This window comes from Nyctibius grandis, chromosome 4, assembly GCF_013368605.1.
Source record: "Nyctibius grandis isolate bNycGra1 chromosome 4, bNycGra1.pri, whole genome shotgun sequence".
NCBI classification, from domain to species: domain Eukaryota; kingdom Metazoa; phylum Chordata; class Aves; order Nyctibiiformes; family Nyctibiidae; genus Nyctibius; species Nyctibius grandis.
This window is the reverse complement of record NC_090661.1, coordinates 36,633,538-36,652,418: the sequence shown is the minus strand read 5'-3', so window position 1 is coordinate 36,652,418 and position 18,881 is coordinate 36,633,538. Positions and strand designations below refer to the sequence as shown.

General features: G+C 37.5%; 1 protein-coding gene across 2 annotated transcripts in view; it reads left to right on the top strand.

Moving 5' to 3' along the window:
* RYR3 (ryanodine receptor 3) overlaps window positions 1-18,881 on the top strand; it is a 255,747-nt gene that overhangs the window by 69,928 nt on the left and 166,938 nt on the right. For both annotated transcript variants that reach the window (XM_068397601.1, XM_068397600.1), the window contains exons 8-11: window positions 2,283-2,376; window positions 11,193-11,267; window positions 12,190-12,346; window positions 18,432-18,605. In XM_068397601.1, the coding sequence (XP_068253702.1) occupies window positions 2,283-2,376; window positions 11,193-11,267; window positions 12,190-12,346; window positions 18,432-18,605 (500 nt within the window). The remainder of the gene's footprint in view (window positions 1-2,282; window positions 2,377-11,192; window positions 11,268-12,189; window positions 12,347-18,431; window positions 18,606-18,881) is intronic.

Here is an 18,881-nt window from a genome sequence, read left to right as displayed (position 1 = left end):
TGCTGTTCTCTGTTTGAAGTATCAGCCCTCCTCATGAATGGTAGATGTCTTTAAGTCAGGGTCATTTTGTATCACTTAACCTAAAACTAATTACTTATGATATAATAATATACAGGATCACAGGAAAAAAAATGGAGCTATGAGGGACCTGAAAGAGACATTGCCTTTCCCTGGGATCAGCTATACTAAGTCTTGATAGAAGTAGACTACCCTGGTGCTAAAGACTAACAGTCACTAGGCTTATCTGGACTATGGTCAGGTCCTCCTAAGCCGAAGTGGTATAAATCAGCATCCCACAGTGTTTCTGTGCACTGGCCCATAAGATACTTCTCTCAGAATGTTTGTAGGTTTTCATTTTAAGAGATATGGGATATGGATTTTCCTTGTAATACTTTCTGATTGCTTTCTGTTGCAAGATGTGTATTATGCTGGAGCTGTGTATTTATAAATGGCTGTCTGGTCCCCTACCATCATGGGTCATAAATAGAATAGAGGTTAACTCTGGAAAAGTCTCCATGTTCTCAGGTTTCACAGGTAAAACAAAACCAAGTGAACAGAAAAGCCATCCTATAGTAGAATTAAAAACTTGTAACAGATGACAAACAATTTGCTACACAGAGAGATAATGGAAGATCAGTGATATGTATTAAATTTCTGTAACAGCAGGGATTTGGCAGCTAAATTTCCTAAGTGCTTACAGAATCACAGAGTGGTTGAGCTCGGAAGACATCCAGTCCAATCCCCTGCTCAAGCAGGGCCACCTAGAACAGGTTGCCCAGGGCTTTATCTAGACAGTTTTTGAATACCTCCAAGGATGGAGACTACACAACCTCCCTGGGCAACCTGTGCCAGTGCTCAGGCACCCTCACAGTGAAGAAGTGTTTCCTGATGTTTAGATGGACTGTCCAGTGCTTCAGTGTGTGCCCATAGCCTCTGGTCCTGTCGCTGGGCACCACTGAGGAGAGTCTGACTCCATCCTCTTTACATTGATGCAATACCCCAGAGTCTTCTCTAGGTCAAACACTCCCAGTTCTCTCAACCTTTCCTCATGTGCAAGGTGCACCAGTCTCTTAATCATCTTAGTGGCACTCTTGCTGTACTTGGAACCCTTGTACTGTGTAGCTCAGAATTGGACACATAATCCAAAATCGCATAATCCAAAAAAAAAAAAAAAGGACAGGATGGGGTAAGCAGAGAAGTAGGTTTTGTGTGTGTCAGTTTTTTCCCAATGACTTAGGTTTAGATTTAGCTGTATATACACTTCTCAAAATGGTTTACATGAGGGATGATCATATGTCAAATGACTTAGCAGCCTAGCTCGAGTTGAATGGACAGACTGAGAAAGTGGGATTTCCTGAGTCTAAAATTGAACTGGAAGTTGGACAACATACTTTTTGTGATGTTTGAAGTACTTTTCATGGAACATAAATATCAGGAAAGTTATTTTTTTCACATTATTTTGTTGCTTTTACCTTTGTATTAATTGGCAACAGGATAATTGCCAGTTACCATTTTCCTAATTCACAAATTTATATTGAATTGGCTGCACAGCATGAAAGTTTTCTTCTTTATGTGTGTGTTCCTCCTTTATGTGTGTGTTCTTTTAAAAGGCATTAATTTCACTTGCAAGGTCAGAACAGTTTGGACTGAGGGTCTGATGAATCATTCTCCTCCTATACCATTTTTTTCTTTTCTTTTTTTTTCTGTGAGGCAAAGTGCCTGGTTTTGACCTGTAGTCTTTGTGTTAAATGGGTTGGAAAGTTAGCTTCCATTAAACTTAACCTTCAGAACTGCTAAGTGTTCTTCTGTCCTCTGTCTCCTGCTGCTGCTGTGCGGTTTTGATTTTGACACAAATTATAAATGTCAGAACAAACTGGTGAACTCATCAAATTATTTTGTATTGAGAACATTTAAATTGTATTAAGGGGGAGGAAACTGTGGTATGAATATTTGAGTTGGCTTTTACCTAAAGCATTCAATTTTCAAAACAGTAATTGTTGCAGAAGTTTTTATTGTCCTTTTCTGTCCCGGAATCCTAATTTGATTTTTAAATGTTAAGAGATTGCTTTCTTTTTGTCTTCATTTTCAGGAGAAATATTTTTAACTGAAAAGATACTAAAAAATAATATGTTGTCATACTAAATTTGTTGTTTAATTTCAGTTATGAGTGAAAATTTGGAAAACAGATTTCAGCTAGGTCTTTTGAATTTTTAAATTTTTTAAGGTTTTTATTTTTGCATTGTCAATGTTTAACCTAATGAGTAAATGTGCTTCTTCTACAGGATATCTTCTTGGTGGGCATGTAGTACGTCTTTTCCATGGCCATGATGAGTGTTTGACAATTCCATCTACAGATCAGAATGATTCACAGCACAAGTAAGTGGCTGTGCATTTTTGTACATTTCCTTCTCTCAAAAAAGAAATAGATTTTTGGTTGTCAGTTGAATTTGAGGTTAGATAGGTTAAACACTCTTTACAGCAACCTTTAATTAGGTAATGACATTGTTACAAGAAGTTGAGACCTACTAAGCAGAAAATCAATCAGGAGTTCTTTTATTGCTGAAATTCAAGCAGTTTTCCACTGGGATTTCAGCCTGTTGTGTTGTTTGCCTTTAATGTGTACTACTGTAAGCAGAGGTAAGCACGCATTAGCAGAAAAGATGGTAATTTAAAAAAAAAAGCCCTAAAAAAATCTCTGAAAGTTCAGCCTCTACGATGATGTACATAGTTTATATGTTGTACACCTCTTTGCAGGTTCTTGCCTTAATAGGGTTAGAATAGGTGTCAAGCCTTTTCGGTATATTCAGAAATAGTGGTTGGAGACTCCTTCCTAAAGGGATCTGAGGGCCCAATATGCAGAGCTGACCCCCATCACAGGGAGGTCTGCAGCCTGCCTGGAGCCCGAATCACGGATATCACCAGGAAACTCCCCAACCTGGTGAAGGCCACAGACTACTACCCCCTGCTGATCTTCCACACAGGTGGGGAAGAAGCTGCATCCCGTAGTCTGAGGGGGATGAAGAAAGACTACAAGGCCCTAGGACTGTTGGTGAAAGAGTCTGGGGCACAAGTTGTTTTCTCCTCCCTCCTTCCATTTTCAGGTGATGACGTGGGATGGAATAGTAGGATTCTCTCTATTAATGCCTGGCTACGAGACTGGTGCTACAGGCAGGGCTTTGGGTTCTTTGATAATGGCTGGTTTTATAAGAAACCAAGCGTGACAGTAATACAGGGGAAAGGCTTATGTCGTAGGGGCAAAAGGGTTCTGGGACAGGAATTAGCAGGGCTCATTCGGAGAGCTTTAAACTAGATTCAAAGGGGGATGGGGTAGTAGCTAGGCTTGCACCACTGGGGCAACGCTCTAGTGTTGAGGTAGACCAGGAGGCCTCCCATCCCCCTGGGGTGAAATCGGTGTGCTCAGCTCGCTCCCTGAAATGCCTGTACACCAATGCACGCAGCATGGGGAATAAGCAGGAGGAGTTAGAAATCCGTGTTCGGTCGGGGGGCTATGATCTAGTGGCAATTACAGAGACTTGGTGGGACGCCTCACATGACTGGAATGTGGTCATGGATGGCTATGTCTTGTTCAGGAAAGACAGGCCACTAAGGAGAGGTGGTGGAGTTACTCTTTATGTGAGTGAGCAGCTAGAATGTATTGAGTTCTGTCCAGAGGCGGATCAGGAGCGAGTTGAGAGTTTGTGGGTGCGAATTAAGGGGCAGGCTGGCAGGGGTGATACTGTTGTGGGTGTCTATTACAGGCCACCGGATCAGGATGAGGAGGGTGATGAGGCCTTCTACAGGCAGCTGAGAGCAGTTTTGCAATTACAGGGTCTGGTTGTTGTGGGGGATTTCAGCTACCCTGATATTTGCTGGGAGGCCTACTCAGCCAGCCATCCTCAGTCCAGGAGGTTCCTCCAGTGCATTGATGATAACTTTCTGATGCAAATGGTGGATGAGCCAACTAGGAGAGGAGCGCTGCTGGATCTTATCCTCACTAACAAGGAGGGTCTGGTTGAAGCGGTGAAGGTTGAGGGCAGCCTTGGTTGTAGTGACCATGAGATGGTAGAGTTCAGGATCTCATGTGGCAGGAACAGAATAGCTAGCAGAATCACAACCCTGGACTTCAGGAGGGCCAACTTTGGCCTTTTCAAGCAATTGCTAGGGGAAATCCCATGGGACAGAGTACTAGAAGGTAAGGGGGCCCAAGATAGTTGGTTAGCATTCAAGGACTGCTTCTTCCGAGCTCAAGATCAGAGCATCCCAGCAGGTAGGAAGTCAAGGAAGGGTACCAGGAGACCTGCATGGTTAAACAGGGAACTGCTGGGCAAACTCAAGTGGAAGAAGAGGGTGTACAGATCGTGGAAGGAGGGGCTGGCCACTTGGGAGGAATATAAGTCTGTTGTCAGAGGATGTAGGGAGGCAACTAGGAAAGCTAAGGCCTCCTTGGAATTAAACCTGGCAAGAGAGGTCAAGGACAACAGAAAGGGCTTCTTCAAATACATTGCAGGTAAAGCCAACACTAGAGGCAATGTAGGCCCACTGATGAATGAGGCGGGGGCCCTGGAGACAGAGGATAAAAAGAAGGCGGAGTTACTGAATGCCTTCTTTGCCTCTGTCTATATTGTTGGAGGCTGTCCTGAGGAGCCCCGGACTCCTGCGGCCCCAGAAGAAGTCAGGATAGAGGAGGAATCTGTCTTGGTTGATGAGGGCTGGGTCAGGGACCAATTAAGCAATCTGGATGTCCATAAATCCATGGGCCCTGATGGGATGCACCCGCGGGTGCTGAGGGAGCTGGCGGAAGTCATTGCTAGGCCACTCTCCATCATCTTTGCTAAGTCGTGGGCAACAGGAGAGGTGCCTGAGGACTGGAGGAAAGCGAATGTCGCTCCAGTCTTCAAAAAGGGCAAGAAGGAGGACCCGGGTAACTATAGACCGGTCAGCCTCACCTCCATCCCCGGAAAGGTGATGGAGCAACTTGTTCTTGATGCTGTCTCTAGGCACATCAAGGATAGGAGCATCATTAGGGGCACTCAGCATGGCTTCACCAAGGGGAAGTCATGCTCAACCAACTTGATAGCCTTTTATGAGGATGTTACCCGGTGGATAGATGATGGTAAAGCTGTGGATGTGGTCTATCTCGATTTCAGTAAAGCGTTTGACACTGTCTCCCACAGCATCCTCGCAGCTAAACTGAGGAAGTGTGGTCTGGATGATCGGGTAGTGAGGTGGATTGTGAACTGGCTGAAGGAAAGAAGCCAGAGAGTGGTAGTCAATGGGACAGAGTCCAGTTGGAGGTCTGTGTCTAGCGGAGTCCCGCAAGGGTCGGTTCTGGGACCAGTTCTATTCAATATATTCATTAATGACTTGGATGAGGGATTAGAGTGCGCTGTCAGCAAGTTCGCTGATGACACAAAACTGGGAGGAGTGGCTGACACAACGGAAGGCTGCGCAGCCATTCAGAGAGACCTGGACAGGCTGGAGAGTTGGGCGGGGAGAAACTTCATGAAATATAACAAGGGCAAGTGTAGAGTCCTGCATCTGGGCAAGAACAACCCCATGTACCAGTACAAGTTGGGGGCAGACCTGTTGGAGAGCAGCGTAGGGGAAAGGGACCTGGGGGTCCTAGTGGACAGCAGGATGACCATGAGGCAGCAGTGTGCCCTTGTGGCCAAGAAGGCCAATGGCATCCTGGGCTGTATTAGAAGGGGTGTGGTTAGCAGGTCAAGAGAGGTTCTCCTCCCCCTCTACTCTGCCCTGGTGAGGCCACATCTGGAATACTGTGTCCAGTTCTGGGCCCCTCAGTTCAAGAAGGACAGAGAACTGCTAGAGAGAGTCCAGCGCAGAGCCACGAAGATGATTAAGGGAGTGGAACATCTCCCTTGTGAGGAGAGGCTGAGGGAGCTGGGTCTCTTTAGCTTGGAGAAGAGGAGACTGAGGGGTGACCTCATTAATGTTTATAAATATGTAAAGGGCAAGTGTCATGAGGATGGAGCCAGGCTCTTGTCAGTGACATCCCTTGACAGGACAAGGGGCAATGGGTGCAAGCTGGAACACAGGAGGTTCCACTTAAATATGCGGAAAAACTTCTTTATGGTGAGGGTGACCGAACACTGGAATAGGCTGCCCAGAGAGGTTGTGGAGTCTCCTTCTCTGGAGACATCCAAAACCCGCCTGGACGCGTTCCTGTGTGATATGGTCTAGGCAATCCTGCTCCAGCAGGGGGATTGGACTGGATGATCTTTCGAGGTCCCTTCCAATCCCTAACATTCTGTGATTCTGTGATTCTGTGAAATGCTGTGCTTTGCTATTGTTGTTACTTATCTAGAAGTCAGATGTAGTTAAAACCAAAACTAATTGTGGAGTCGTATTGCCTTGTATGTTCTTCTTAATATATGTTTGGTGTGTATTGTTACTGCCTTAAGCTCTGCTTCCATTTTTTTACAACTATGTAATAAAAGGGTAAAATTAAAAAATGTTTATTTTTCTGAATGAAATCTATGTATATATATTCCTAAAATAGGAGAATAATGCTATATTAAACATTTTCAAATATCTAATAGCGATACAATAAAAAATAGCAATAGGAGCAGGAGAAAGAGCTGTAGAAAGTAGTTGTGTTTATTTCCATCTCTTTATTTAATCAGTTCTATGCATTCCATTAGGACTGTTAAATAAGCCAAGTTAGACAAGAGTGATAATGTCTCTTTTCATGGAGCAGACATTTAATTTTCTGAAGGTTTCGGTAGAGAATGCTCCCTAATAATTCACACAGTGACAATTCTCTGCCAAGAATCTTAAGGTCTTTTATTACAGACCAAGTGAAAATACAAGGGATGGACTCATTGAACATCAAAAAGGCAGGCTTGGCAAAAACTCAGAATAAGATGAATGGATGGATGGATGGAATCAAGAAGATGAAGAAAATGTTATGTGGATGCTGTTGTGAAAAAGCAGCAATTCTCTTTTAATTGCAGTTTTGTTACTGTAAGAGGAGGTCACTAACTCTAGTACAGTGTTGCATATAGAAAAAGCTGAAAAATGGATAGAGAATTTAGGTAGTATAGGAATTTAAGAAGTATAAAAAGTGAACAGAGACATATCTATGGTATTCCTTCAGTGAAGGAATGGTTGAGTTGGGCCAAGGAGAAATGAAGGAGGTCAAAGAGAATAGAAATGAATTATTAGTTTTGAGCTTAGCGAGGAAGATGACATTGCAGTCTGCCAACAGTAAAATCAGTAAGGTGAATGGGACCAAAGAGGATCTAGGTTAAAAATGGAAAAGAATAACTCCAAACAGTTACTGTGCATTCAGTATATTCACAGAATCATAGAACAGCCCATGTTGGAAGGAACCTCGAAAGATCACATTCATAGAGTCTGGAAATGAAGATGAAGGTTTTTTGTTGTCTTGTATTTTGATTCTAGAGTATCAAAAACATTATTATGGAAGACAACGTGTGTAGGAAATACTACTACCTTTACTATGAGGAGTATATATTCTTACTCTTACAGTGCACTATCATTTCAAAATTTTTGAAATCGCATGTATGTTCTTAAATGTGACTCCTAAATACAGGTGTAGATCTACAAATCCATCATCTTACGAAGATACTGGATGCAAACGGTTTGTCACACTCCAGTATACTTCATGTTAATATATAGATTCTTCCTGCAATGTATTGGTGTTGATCAAGAAGCAGAAAATCAGATAAATTAAAACCTTAAGTGTTCTCAACAGAAGAAAAGTTGTGGAAACAGTTGCTCAGATGATGAGAAAAACACAATTTTCATTTCACAAGTTGAGTTCCAGATCCCATAGTTGCAAGAGAACAATGCTAAAGAGATGTATTTTTCTGTCCAGTTAACTGTCGAATAAGGAAAAGAATCTGACAATCTAAAAAACCAATTAAAATTCTACATTTCAAAATGCTACTTTAATTCAGAACAGACTGTATAACAGCTAAATTGTGAAATTTTTATTTATGCATGTGCAGCATTCAGTCAAGGTTGCCAGAGCAGGAAGGCGGATTTTAAATTTCCTTGCTGCATATTTTTTCAGATACGTAAGTACAATAGAGGGTCCAGCTCCCGTGAATGCTAGAGTGGATTAGTCCTGTTCACAGGAATAGATGCAAGAAAGTTTTTCATCGTTCAGTAATCATTCATGTTTTGTCATCCAAGCACCAGAATTTGTATAAACTTTCTCATATATAATAGGTATAGGAAATACAATGGATAATAGGAAAGGTCTTGATCTGAAACTCAGGATACATAGAACTTGCTTTTCTTATTTAAAAAAAACCCCAACTTTCTCTGCTGTGCTACTAGATTTTTTTGTTTGGTTGGGTTTTTTTGTGAGGTGTAAACAAAATCCTTTCTTAAGAACCAAATTACAGTTTGAACACTTTATTTTGTACCTTAATCACATTATGATACAGTTATTTTTCATTCTGCATTATTCTGTGTTTTTCACTTTGACTGCCTTTATGATTTGGGGTCAGTTCCAGTTGTTTTAATTAAACAAGCATCCTGGTTTGGATGAAAACAGAACCAATTTTCTTTTCAGTGATTCTTCCCTTCAGCTAAGTTTCTTCTAAGTAACTGTGCTTTCTGAAACTAACTGCGTGTTTTGCAGACAGTGTCTGCTTCTAGGACTGATAACGCTCGAAGTTTGTAGTTATTACCAAGGTAACGGTAGGAATGGTATGCAGAAAGGCTCTTGCTTAGACTTATTCATATAGAAACCAAGGTCACTGCTAAATTCCTCACTAACTACAAGTGAAGAGCTGTAGAAGGGTTGCACCTCCAGGGAGGAGCAGACAGGACAGGTGATCCAAAATTGACCAATGAAGTGTTCCATCCCATATGTGTCATTCTCAGTTTAAAGCTGAGGGATTACAGGGGTCTCGCTGAGCGATTACAGTGTTCAAAGAGGACTCTGTCCATTTTCCTCCTGCCTTTGATCCCAATCCGTGCGTTCTTGAATCCAGTTCCCGTCTGCTTCAGAGTCCAGTCTGGGCCTTCCCAAAGCCTGCCCTGTAGCGCCAGTGGTGATGTGACCGTCATTGGGGGAGCTTGATCTTGGTTTTGTATATATTTGTACATATTTAATTATTACCATTGTTATTATTATTATAGTATTTTTCATTGTTGTGGTATATTAAAACTGTTTTAACTTTCCAACCTGTAAGTCTCTCTCCCTTTTCTCTTTTCCTTCTCCATCTAGGGAGGAGGAAAGGGTTAACAGAGAGCATCGGCCATTCATTTAATAGCCAGCCCAGCTTTAAACCGTGACAAAAAGGAACAGCGGCACTGGTTTTTTCATTTTTCTTCACCCCTTCTTTCATTTGGGAAAGGGAAGAACAGTTTATATGAATTACCCTTCTTACCTCTGACAAAGCTACAACAAAATTTATCATTAGAAATTGATGAAAACATTTAGGAATAAGTGTGAATGAAATGATCTTGCTGAAAGGTTCAATCAACCTGTCCTTTAGGTATCAATAAATAAATATACGAACACAAAGAACCACTGCCAGAAAAGTTTAGAAATACAAAAAAGGCTGTCTGTTTATATTGCTCTAAGAAAAATTAAAGAACCCAACAAACTTCTGGAAATTTGTTGTGCTTTTGAAAAGCAGCTAGTGAATCAGTTTGGTTTGCATCTAGAATAATTTTGCTTGTCTGTCTGAACCTTTCTCTCGTGCTCAAAATATGAACGAATGTACTGCAGTATATTACATTTATTAAGAATATTATTTTCTTATTGGTTTCTGCGTGGAGGGCTCAGTTTCTGACCACACTCACAGTTTACACAGGTGTTGTCATGGAACTCTTTCAAATGAAGAAGTAGGCATAGCAAAAAATAATTGTGTCATCCTGTCGTACTATATCTGTTCAGTTAGAGTGTCCACTGAGCATTTGCTACCAGTAACAGAACATTTCAATTTATTGTATAATGGTGGTGCAATAAACCTTGACATAGTACAGTATGGAGGACTGCTTGGGAGTCACTTGTGAAAGCAAGGCCTTTACTCTAATACAGTTTCCCAATAGCAGTAATGTTGCAGATAGTAGCCTAAAAATGTGTAAAAGAAATTAAGTTTACTTAGGTAAGAGATTCTTAAAATATTTTAAAATAGGTAAGGTGCACATCAAACTTCCCAAATTATTATTATAATTAAATAAAGTATTTGATTGTAAGTTTATTATTTCCTAAATTTTTACTGTTGCAGAATGTAACAAATACAATTATTATTTTAAAATTATTATTTAAAATTATTATTTTTAAAAAAGAGGGTTCTATGTATCCTGAGTTTCAGAACAAGACCTTTCCTATTATCCATTGTATTTCCTATTCCCAATATATATGAGAAAGGTTTTACAAATTCTGGTGCTTAGATGACAAGACATGAATGACTTTCTTGCACGTATTCCTGTGAACAGGACTAATCCACTGTAGTTTGTGTTTGTATTTGATTATTGAGTAGGATCTTAGTTTCCGCACTAAATGTGTCACTAAGCCCCAGCCAGTGATTATATTAAACTGGTATATTATTATTATATTAACTGATATATTATATAAAACTGGATTATATTAAAGGCTGAATCTCTTCACTTCCTGTTTTTTTTTCTCTCTGAGTTTCCTAAAACTAATATATAATTTTATCTGTGTTATCTGTTTTGCAAGGATTATCATACAAATCTTTTGTTTTATCACCACCATTTCTGTCTTTTAATAAGAATGTTAGAAGTAATTCTAGGAATGAAGTCTCTGATGTCGTATTCATGCAGATAATCATTAATGTATGCAAATGTGTATACTTATTTTAATATTGTGTTTATATGTATTTAAGAATATTAGTAATATAGATTAATCTCTTGGGAACAGTATGAATTACATATTTTTATGACTGATTAAGTAATAGCAAAAGTTTCTCAACCACATTGAAGGCAAAATATTTTATCAGTTCCTGAGAGAGAATAGCTTAATGTAAATAGCCTGACTTACCTGGGACATGCAGATTGTGTCTATTGCTCTCATTGATGAGTTGGAATTTTCTGTTCATTCAACTCAATCTGTTTAGCTGGGGAGAAGTAGTGAGTCTTACACAGTTTACAGAGGAGTAAGTTGTAAATACTATGTAGCACAAATAAACACAAGAGGATGATCTTCTGAATCTTTTCTGTAGGAAAGTACTTTATGAAACTGGAGGAGCTGGCGTTCGAGCAAGGTCTTTGTGGAGAGTAGAACCCCTTCGAATAAGGTACTGATATTTTTGGAACTTTTTTGTTAGCAACTCGTTATGTTAACAGCAATTCGATTGTTACAGACCCTTAAGGCAGGACAGGAGTGATATATTTGTCCTACTATATGATATATGTTAGTATGTTTATTGTCAATAATAAAAAGTAATCTACCATGACATAATCATAGAGGCAATGACAGTATTTTAAGACTCTTTTTTTTTGTCTGTGTCCCATATCAAAAGCAGTGTTGCTTATGAGCTCTGCCTGCTTGAGACATTGCTTCTGTCCAGAAGTAAAATACTTTGCTAGTTTTCTCTTGGAATTTTAGGAGCATGGGTGGAACTCAGAACAGTAATATCCCTCATGGGTGTTTTTTTTGGGGTTTCTTTTAAGACTCTGTTTCCCTCCCCGGAGATGAGTTATCTGTTAACTTGTTGCAAGTGAAATTTCAGTATATACCATAAGGGTATATGTTTTAACATGGATGGCCTTCTGAACTGTATGTTTGTTTTGCTCTTGGTGTATTTGTGATTGCAAATGAAATGCCCTCATAACTAATAGAGATGTAGGATAGTTCTTTGGAATGTTGAGTCCTTACTTATGTTTAATTAGTTTGTTTAGACAGTCAATTGAATTACAGTAGTTAAATTATACTTTACTGTTTTTCAGAAACATGTAGGATTTTTTTATGGACACCGTAGGTAACACCCTAATAAGACAGAGAGAGGGTATAGAAACAAGAAAATTAAGCTATGCCCCTTTCCGAAGTTCCTTTTGTGACCGTATTGTTTTGCATGTGTTTTAATGCAAATATTGAAATCAAAAGCCAAAAGGAATATATATAGCACATTCTATATTCTGAACATCCTTTAAAGCTGAAAATAGAAATATTAGGCTTGCTTACTTCATAAATTATTTTTTGATGTCTCTCATATTTAGCTGGAGTGGAAGTAATATCAGATGGGGACAGCCTTTCCGTCTTCGACATATTACAACAGGAAAGTACTTGGCTCTGAATGAAGATGAAGGACTTGCAATGTTAGACAGAGAAAAGTCGGACACAACATCTACTGCCTTTTGTTTTAGAGCATCCAAGGTAAATAGCATCAATGCAAATTTATCTTAAATGTGGAGCACTCAAATACTAGATCTGAGTTGGTTCAACAACTTTATAAATCGTTTGTAATTTCTAAATTGAAGCAATTCACAGGGATTATGCATTTAAATACAAAAGTAAACAACCTGAGTCAAGAGTAGCAAAGGCTTCCTTGATAAAAAATAGGGATGATGAATAAATTTTAGAGTAAACTAAACTGTTAACAGGTTAAAAAAACAAGATTGAAAACTAATATGATGCAAGATACAGTGGTTTAATATGAACGCTTTAATCATTATAGGGTCATTTTAGTTGGACAGAATCTCATTAGAATGTTATTCATTCCAGCTCTATCTGTCATAATTGAATTCAATTGAATTCGGTTCAGTTGGGCAAAATTCTGCCCTTGCTGTTCTTTGTGCAGTGTGTTGATAGGTGAATTGCAAGGAAAATGTACTCAGTGATTTCTAAACAATGTTTTCAAACTGTGCTCTTTAGTGAGCTGCTAATTGCATGTTAGTAGCTTTTTCATCGTTTCCAGCTGAGAAAAAAAGTACAAGTGAGAGAGAATGAAGAATGAGTGAATAGGTGAAATTAATAACTTTTTTTCCAGAAAGTGAAAGGTTTATACACCAAAGATGTTGGAAAGTTTTTACATGCTTTCATGGTATTACTTATAAATAGTTGCTATAGCTGCTACAATAGAGTTTTTTATTAAGTAGGAGAAGTTAAATGTTGCATGTAATTCTGAATGCTGTATGGTCCCTGAGGGGCCATGAAAAAGAATCTTTAAAGTTAGATATATACTAGATAAAATGTCGCAGTAAGTGTCTTGACAGATACTAGACTTATGTTAGTATAATAAAGCAAATACTTCTTTTTAGCATGTTTAAAATAACAATGTTGTTTTTATTAGTGTGACTGCATATGGTATGTTGAGAATTTTTATTTTAACCAATCAAAATAATTGCAAAACTATCAGGAAATTTCATAAGATTGCTAGATGCTCACCAAATATTTTTTGGTTCTTTCTTCAGAGTAAAGGCTGTGCAGTGTAGATTATACGTATGATGTTGTGCAGGGGCATTTATTACAGCTGTAATTTTTTCCCATTTATGGCAAATCACGGCACCCTGGTAAGGATGGTGAGCATGCCAGGAATGCCGCAGTTACTGGTTTAACATTGTTTTCAAATTCCTATAACATACTCACTGCCTAATTCGACACCAGCTGTCCTGCAATTTCTTAATATTTTAATCTATGCATATAAATATATACATTTTAAGTATAGAAATTTTGTGTTTATGTATGCATACGTATAAAATAAATAACTTCTGTTACATTGAATAAATATGCCCTATTTTCTTACTCTCTGTTTAGGTGTGCCTCAAAGGCAAATCAGTGAAATTTGTTACAATCCCCAAATTGAACTAATTATGCAGAAGTCAATAATGATTGCGTAATGCATTCATCCCTTCTAATGTGTGTGTATGTAGTATGGTTGTTAATGTACATTTTTATATGAACTACAAGTTCAGTGTCTCATCATCCTAGGATTTGTGCTGTCCTTTATCAAAAAGAATATTTTTATCTCACAATAGGTTATAAATTTGCTTTTGCCTGTGCCAAGAATAAGAATAGTTGTTTATTGTCTGGGCAGGTGACAGCTGCACTGGCCCATGGGTAGAGACATCAGTGTTTCCAAAGGTGAGGGGAACAAGCAGTGATAACTTTTCCTGAAAAGGGAAAGGTGAGGTTTTGGAAGCGAATAAACCCCAAAGATTGACCTGGACAGTAAGAAGGAAAGTGCTCTTAAATCCGAGTGCTGATTGCATACAGATTGAGGGGAAAAAGAACTGTAGAACTAATAGTTAGACTAGATATATGCAAGTGTGATTAACTTAATTTCTGCACATATGTATTTGTAAACTTTGTTTTCTCTTGTTCATTTTCTCAATGAAGAAATATTTTCACTTGCCTGGACTTTAATATGGCATGAATTAAGGGAAATTTCAACATATGTGTCCAGCTGTGTACAGATCCTTAAAAATAGGCTGCTAGAATACCTGGCTGTTTACAGCACTCCTGTCCTTTAGAATTATAGAATAATTCTGATGGGAAAGGACCTTGGGAAGTCATCTAGTCCAGCCTTCTGCTCCAGGTGGGGTCAACACTGAATTCAGACTCGATTGCTCAGAATATACATTGCTGTGGAGTATCCAAAAGGAAATAAAGCATTTCTCCATTGAGGTATTCTTTCCAGTTTGGAAGACAGCAAAAGGGTTTTGTGGATAAAAAGAGATTATCGTTGCCAGTACGCAGCAATATGTGAAGTATACCAAATCCCCAAGGCTTCCCAGGAGCCTGTAACGCATGACTTAGTCTTATTTTTCCAACAGTTGTTATAAAGACCCTCTTGTTGAAAAAGCACACCTTCATCCTCAGTATTGTTACATACCACTTGAGCAGTCTCGTGTGTTCCTTGCTTTTCAAAAACCTGTGATTGCATTCATAATGTATTTACTTCGACTGTTTTGTTTCCTTTTGCTGGGTAACACTGGAAATAGATATTTTAAATTATAAAATTCAAATTACAGTTTTCCTTAATACATCCTACATAAATAAGAATAGAAGGGAGCTTTTAAAAAAGTGAAAGAATATGCTAAAGAACATTATGGTGCTGATTTCAATGAAAACAGCATGTGCAATATATGTCTATTTACTGCAAATTACTGCAAAGTAAGCTTATAAGCATCAGAAACTGACAGAAAACCCCCAAAATGATGCATTTTATTGGGTTCAATATGGAGCTTACTTTTAACAAAGTTTTAAAATGTCAACCTTTATATTTTAAGGCAACAGTTCTGTAATGCCTTGTGACCACGAAGACAGCAGTTTCCCTACAGCAGATGGAATCCTGTTTTGAAATGGGGTGTTCTCGTTCCAGCACAGTACTTGGCTCAGTGTACTCTGCTGAGCAGAACCTTGATTCTACTTATAAATTTTTTTGAGAATAAACATGGTAAAGAACAAGAGCATATTTTAAAATATTTGTTTACTTAAAAATTGTTGTAGCCCAGAATTAATATTTGAGATTTCGTATTTTATTTTCACGATGGTATATACAACTGACAATGAAGAAGTTATTGGTGTAGTCTGAGTAAGTAACATTCTGACACATTCAAAAGTCACAGATGACTCATGCAGAGGATTTGATATCATTTTAATATTACTGCCAGCATGTAGCTATCTTAGGGGCTTAACATGGCATTAGGGTGTCGTAATAGTTTAGTAGTAATCATAAAGTTTAAGCTGTTTTTGGAATAAGGTGATAGGTATTACAGAGTCCTTTACCTACAGTTGTCTCTAAAAGTTCAAATATTTTACAATCATATTTTACAATCATCATTTCCCACTAAGCACTGCATTTCAAATACAGTTTTAAGCTAATTTTTCTACTTATTTTATATGGGAGGATAAAGTAGAAGGTAAAATTAAAATCACTTTTGTTTTCCTTGCCTACTGGGGTGTAGAAATGTATACAGAAAAGTATAGAGTACACTAAGCACACTAGCAAGACAGGTAAACTCAATGTATCAGTCCTCTGCTCTTATATTTGTAGACCTGTTATCTTTTTTTGTGAAATTGGGGTAGCCTATGGCACTACTTTTAAAGCAATAACAGTGTGCAACAGCAAAAGATACAATTTTAATTAGCTTGTGTAGGTTAGATTTAGTAAGAGTTCAGCAGTCAGGTTGTCTTACCATTCTTAGAGGTACGTAAACAAGCCCTTAAGATATCAAGAGCTTTTTCCCTACTGTTTTTACAAGAAGACTGTTGAAAAATCATAGTAGACAGTTGGATTTATTTGTCCTGTTCACACTGCCATTCATTACCTTCCTTCTGTCATGTAGAAATCTATGATTGTATGAATTCCCTCATTTTCTAATCTTGCCCTTCTAGTATATTAGATGTCTTTTGAAAATTACATCTTTGACAGCTTTGGCCTCAAATTCCTTTGTTCATTCCTTCTGTCTTTTTCTAGTTTTTGTTACTGTTATTTTTCCTTTGCCATCTTCCAGACCCATGATGTGATTTGTTTTATTCAATTTGATTCATTTATGGCCTGAGGGAGTTAAACTGAGAATAGGTTGTGAAGAGAGGGTTTTGAAGGAGAAAGTGTTTGGATATTTTGCTGCTAAGATACATACAAATATCTAGAAAAGTGATATTTTTTCCCTTTCTCCCCTGATAATCTTTATCTGACTATACTTTTCGGCTGTTAGAAAATACACCCTCTCTTTACACACTGCTATCAAATGACTTGGCTGAAGTCCTAGAGAAACTGGACAGAGCACAAAGAGCAAAACATCACGAAGAGGAATTTATTCTGTATTGCTTACAGTGAGAACAGCCTTCAGGCCCCCAAAATAATTCTAAAGCTTTATTTCTGAAATTCGAAAAATCTTGTTTTTTCTTTATGTTTAACGTTGACAAGAATGATTGATATCACTTAATTTTTTTAAAACAGTAGCTTAATTAGGATCACTTGCTACCACATCATGATTTCTTTCATTGAAATTTTCATTAATGTTTGATTCTTGCCGCAGACGTGATATTTGAGAAAAATGCTTTAATCTTTAGGGTGCTATGTAAAGCCAAATAATTGATTGCTGACAGTTAATGAATTTTTGCTATTTTATTGTATTTTTCATTTAATGGCCTCACCATAAATGTGTATTGAAAGAGTTCATCTTTATCTGTACGTAATAATGCAGTCCACACAAATATGATGTGACATGATTTCCCCATAGTCTTGATGTTGTAGTGCTGTCCCCAAGGAATGTCTTGTAATTTCGTTCTACTTCATCTTGGCTATCCGTTTCAACTAAAATTATTGTTGAAATGTGACAGCTAAATTCCATATAAATGAAAGTAGATTAGCATAGTTAAAATAGAACTTCTCTTTACTCCACAGATGTTGAACATTCAGTAAGCTGAAATGAAACAAGAAAACCTGTTACACGTAGTAATTTAAACTGTGTATCAATATCTAACATATTTTGTTGGCTTAGCAACAAATGAGCAACTGTGTACACTTAAGTCCATCAGCATTTGAAATCATAGAAAAATAATATAATCTAATTACTTTATTTAGAGTTTTTTGTTGTCACACACATGCACATGCATCCATAATTTGCTGTTGCAGAATTTGCTGCATAATTCTGTTCTTATTCCTGAATTCAACTTTGAAAGGAAAATGATTTTATTTTAAACAAAAAGATACTTGTTTTTGTGCTGGAGACTTAAAATCCACTGGTTGTGGATGAAGAATAATGGGATTAAGAAATAGGATGGTCTTAAAAATTGTACTGGGTGTTCCAGCCAAGCATTGAGCAATGTTTTTTAAAGTGATTTGAAAGAATCTAATTTGTCTTACAAAGAGGATAAATGGAAAAATAAAATAACTGTAAAAAATTAAGAAATGCAAAAGTAAAATAAATGTAAAAGTCAAATTGTACTTATTGTAAAAATTAGTATTTCCTTCTTTGCTGGTTGTTGCAATACAGAGACATTATTCCAAGTTAAGTTTTTATCTGCATATACTATTTATAAGCAAAAAATTCTTTATTATAAAAATATTTTAACTAAATTTCAAAATACATTTCTGCTCAATGTCAGATTCTAATGAAAAATAATTTCAAATCTGAAGCATCATTTTCACTGAAGAAAAATCAAGTAAAATCGATTGCATGTAAAGATATGTTAAAAAAAATCTTTAAATATTTAACCTAACCTAATCAATAATTGAGTTACTGATGTAATTAAAGTTTCAATTTAGTAGTCTGTAGAACTCTATATTACTAAAATTTTCAAATTTTAGCTTAAATATGAAAAAGACATTATTTTTCATCAGAATCTGACTTATTAATTGGATAGAAACAGAAATGAAATTTAGCTGCATCTTAACAACATTAGTAGCATAAATATTGCTCAGTATTGGAATGTGTTTCAGTGTAGAATTCAATGTTTTATCCTGTTCCAGTACAGAGATTAAATGCTAGCTTTTATTTCATCTTCTTAGGAGCTAAAAGAAAAGCAGGATTCTAGTCTTAAACGTGAAATTGATGGAATGGGAGTCCCAGAAATAAAGTACGGTGATTCAGTCTGTTTTGTCCAACATGTGGCCAGTGCCTTATGGTTGACTTACAAAGCACAAGATGCTAAACCAGCACGTTTAGGTCCCTTGAAAAGAAAGGTAATGTTTGACATTTTTTTTAATTACTTGTAAAATGAATGTTAGTTGTGTAACAGTTTTTCTCTGTCCTGTTTTTTTGCCATTCAATGTGGCAATTATGGGTTTAATTGTTTTGTGCTGTTTTATTGAAAACACTGTGACTGTTTCATTCTAAAAATGAAAACAATGGTTGATATTAACATAAATATGTAACTGAAGAAAAACTTCGCCACTAAGAAATGTATTTAGCTATTTTTCTGGCCAGCAGCAATTATTAATTTGGACTCAGTTTTTATT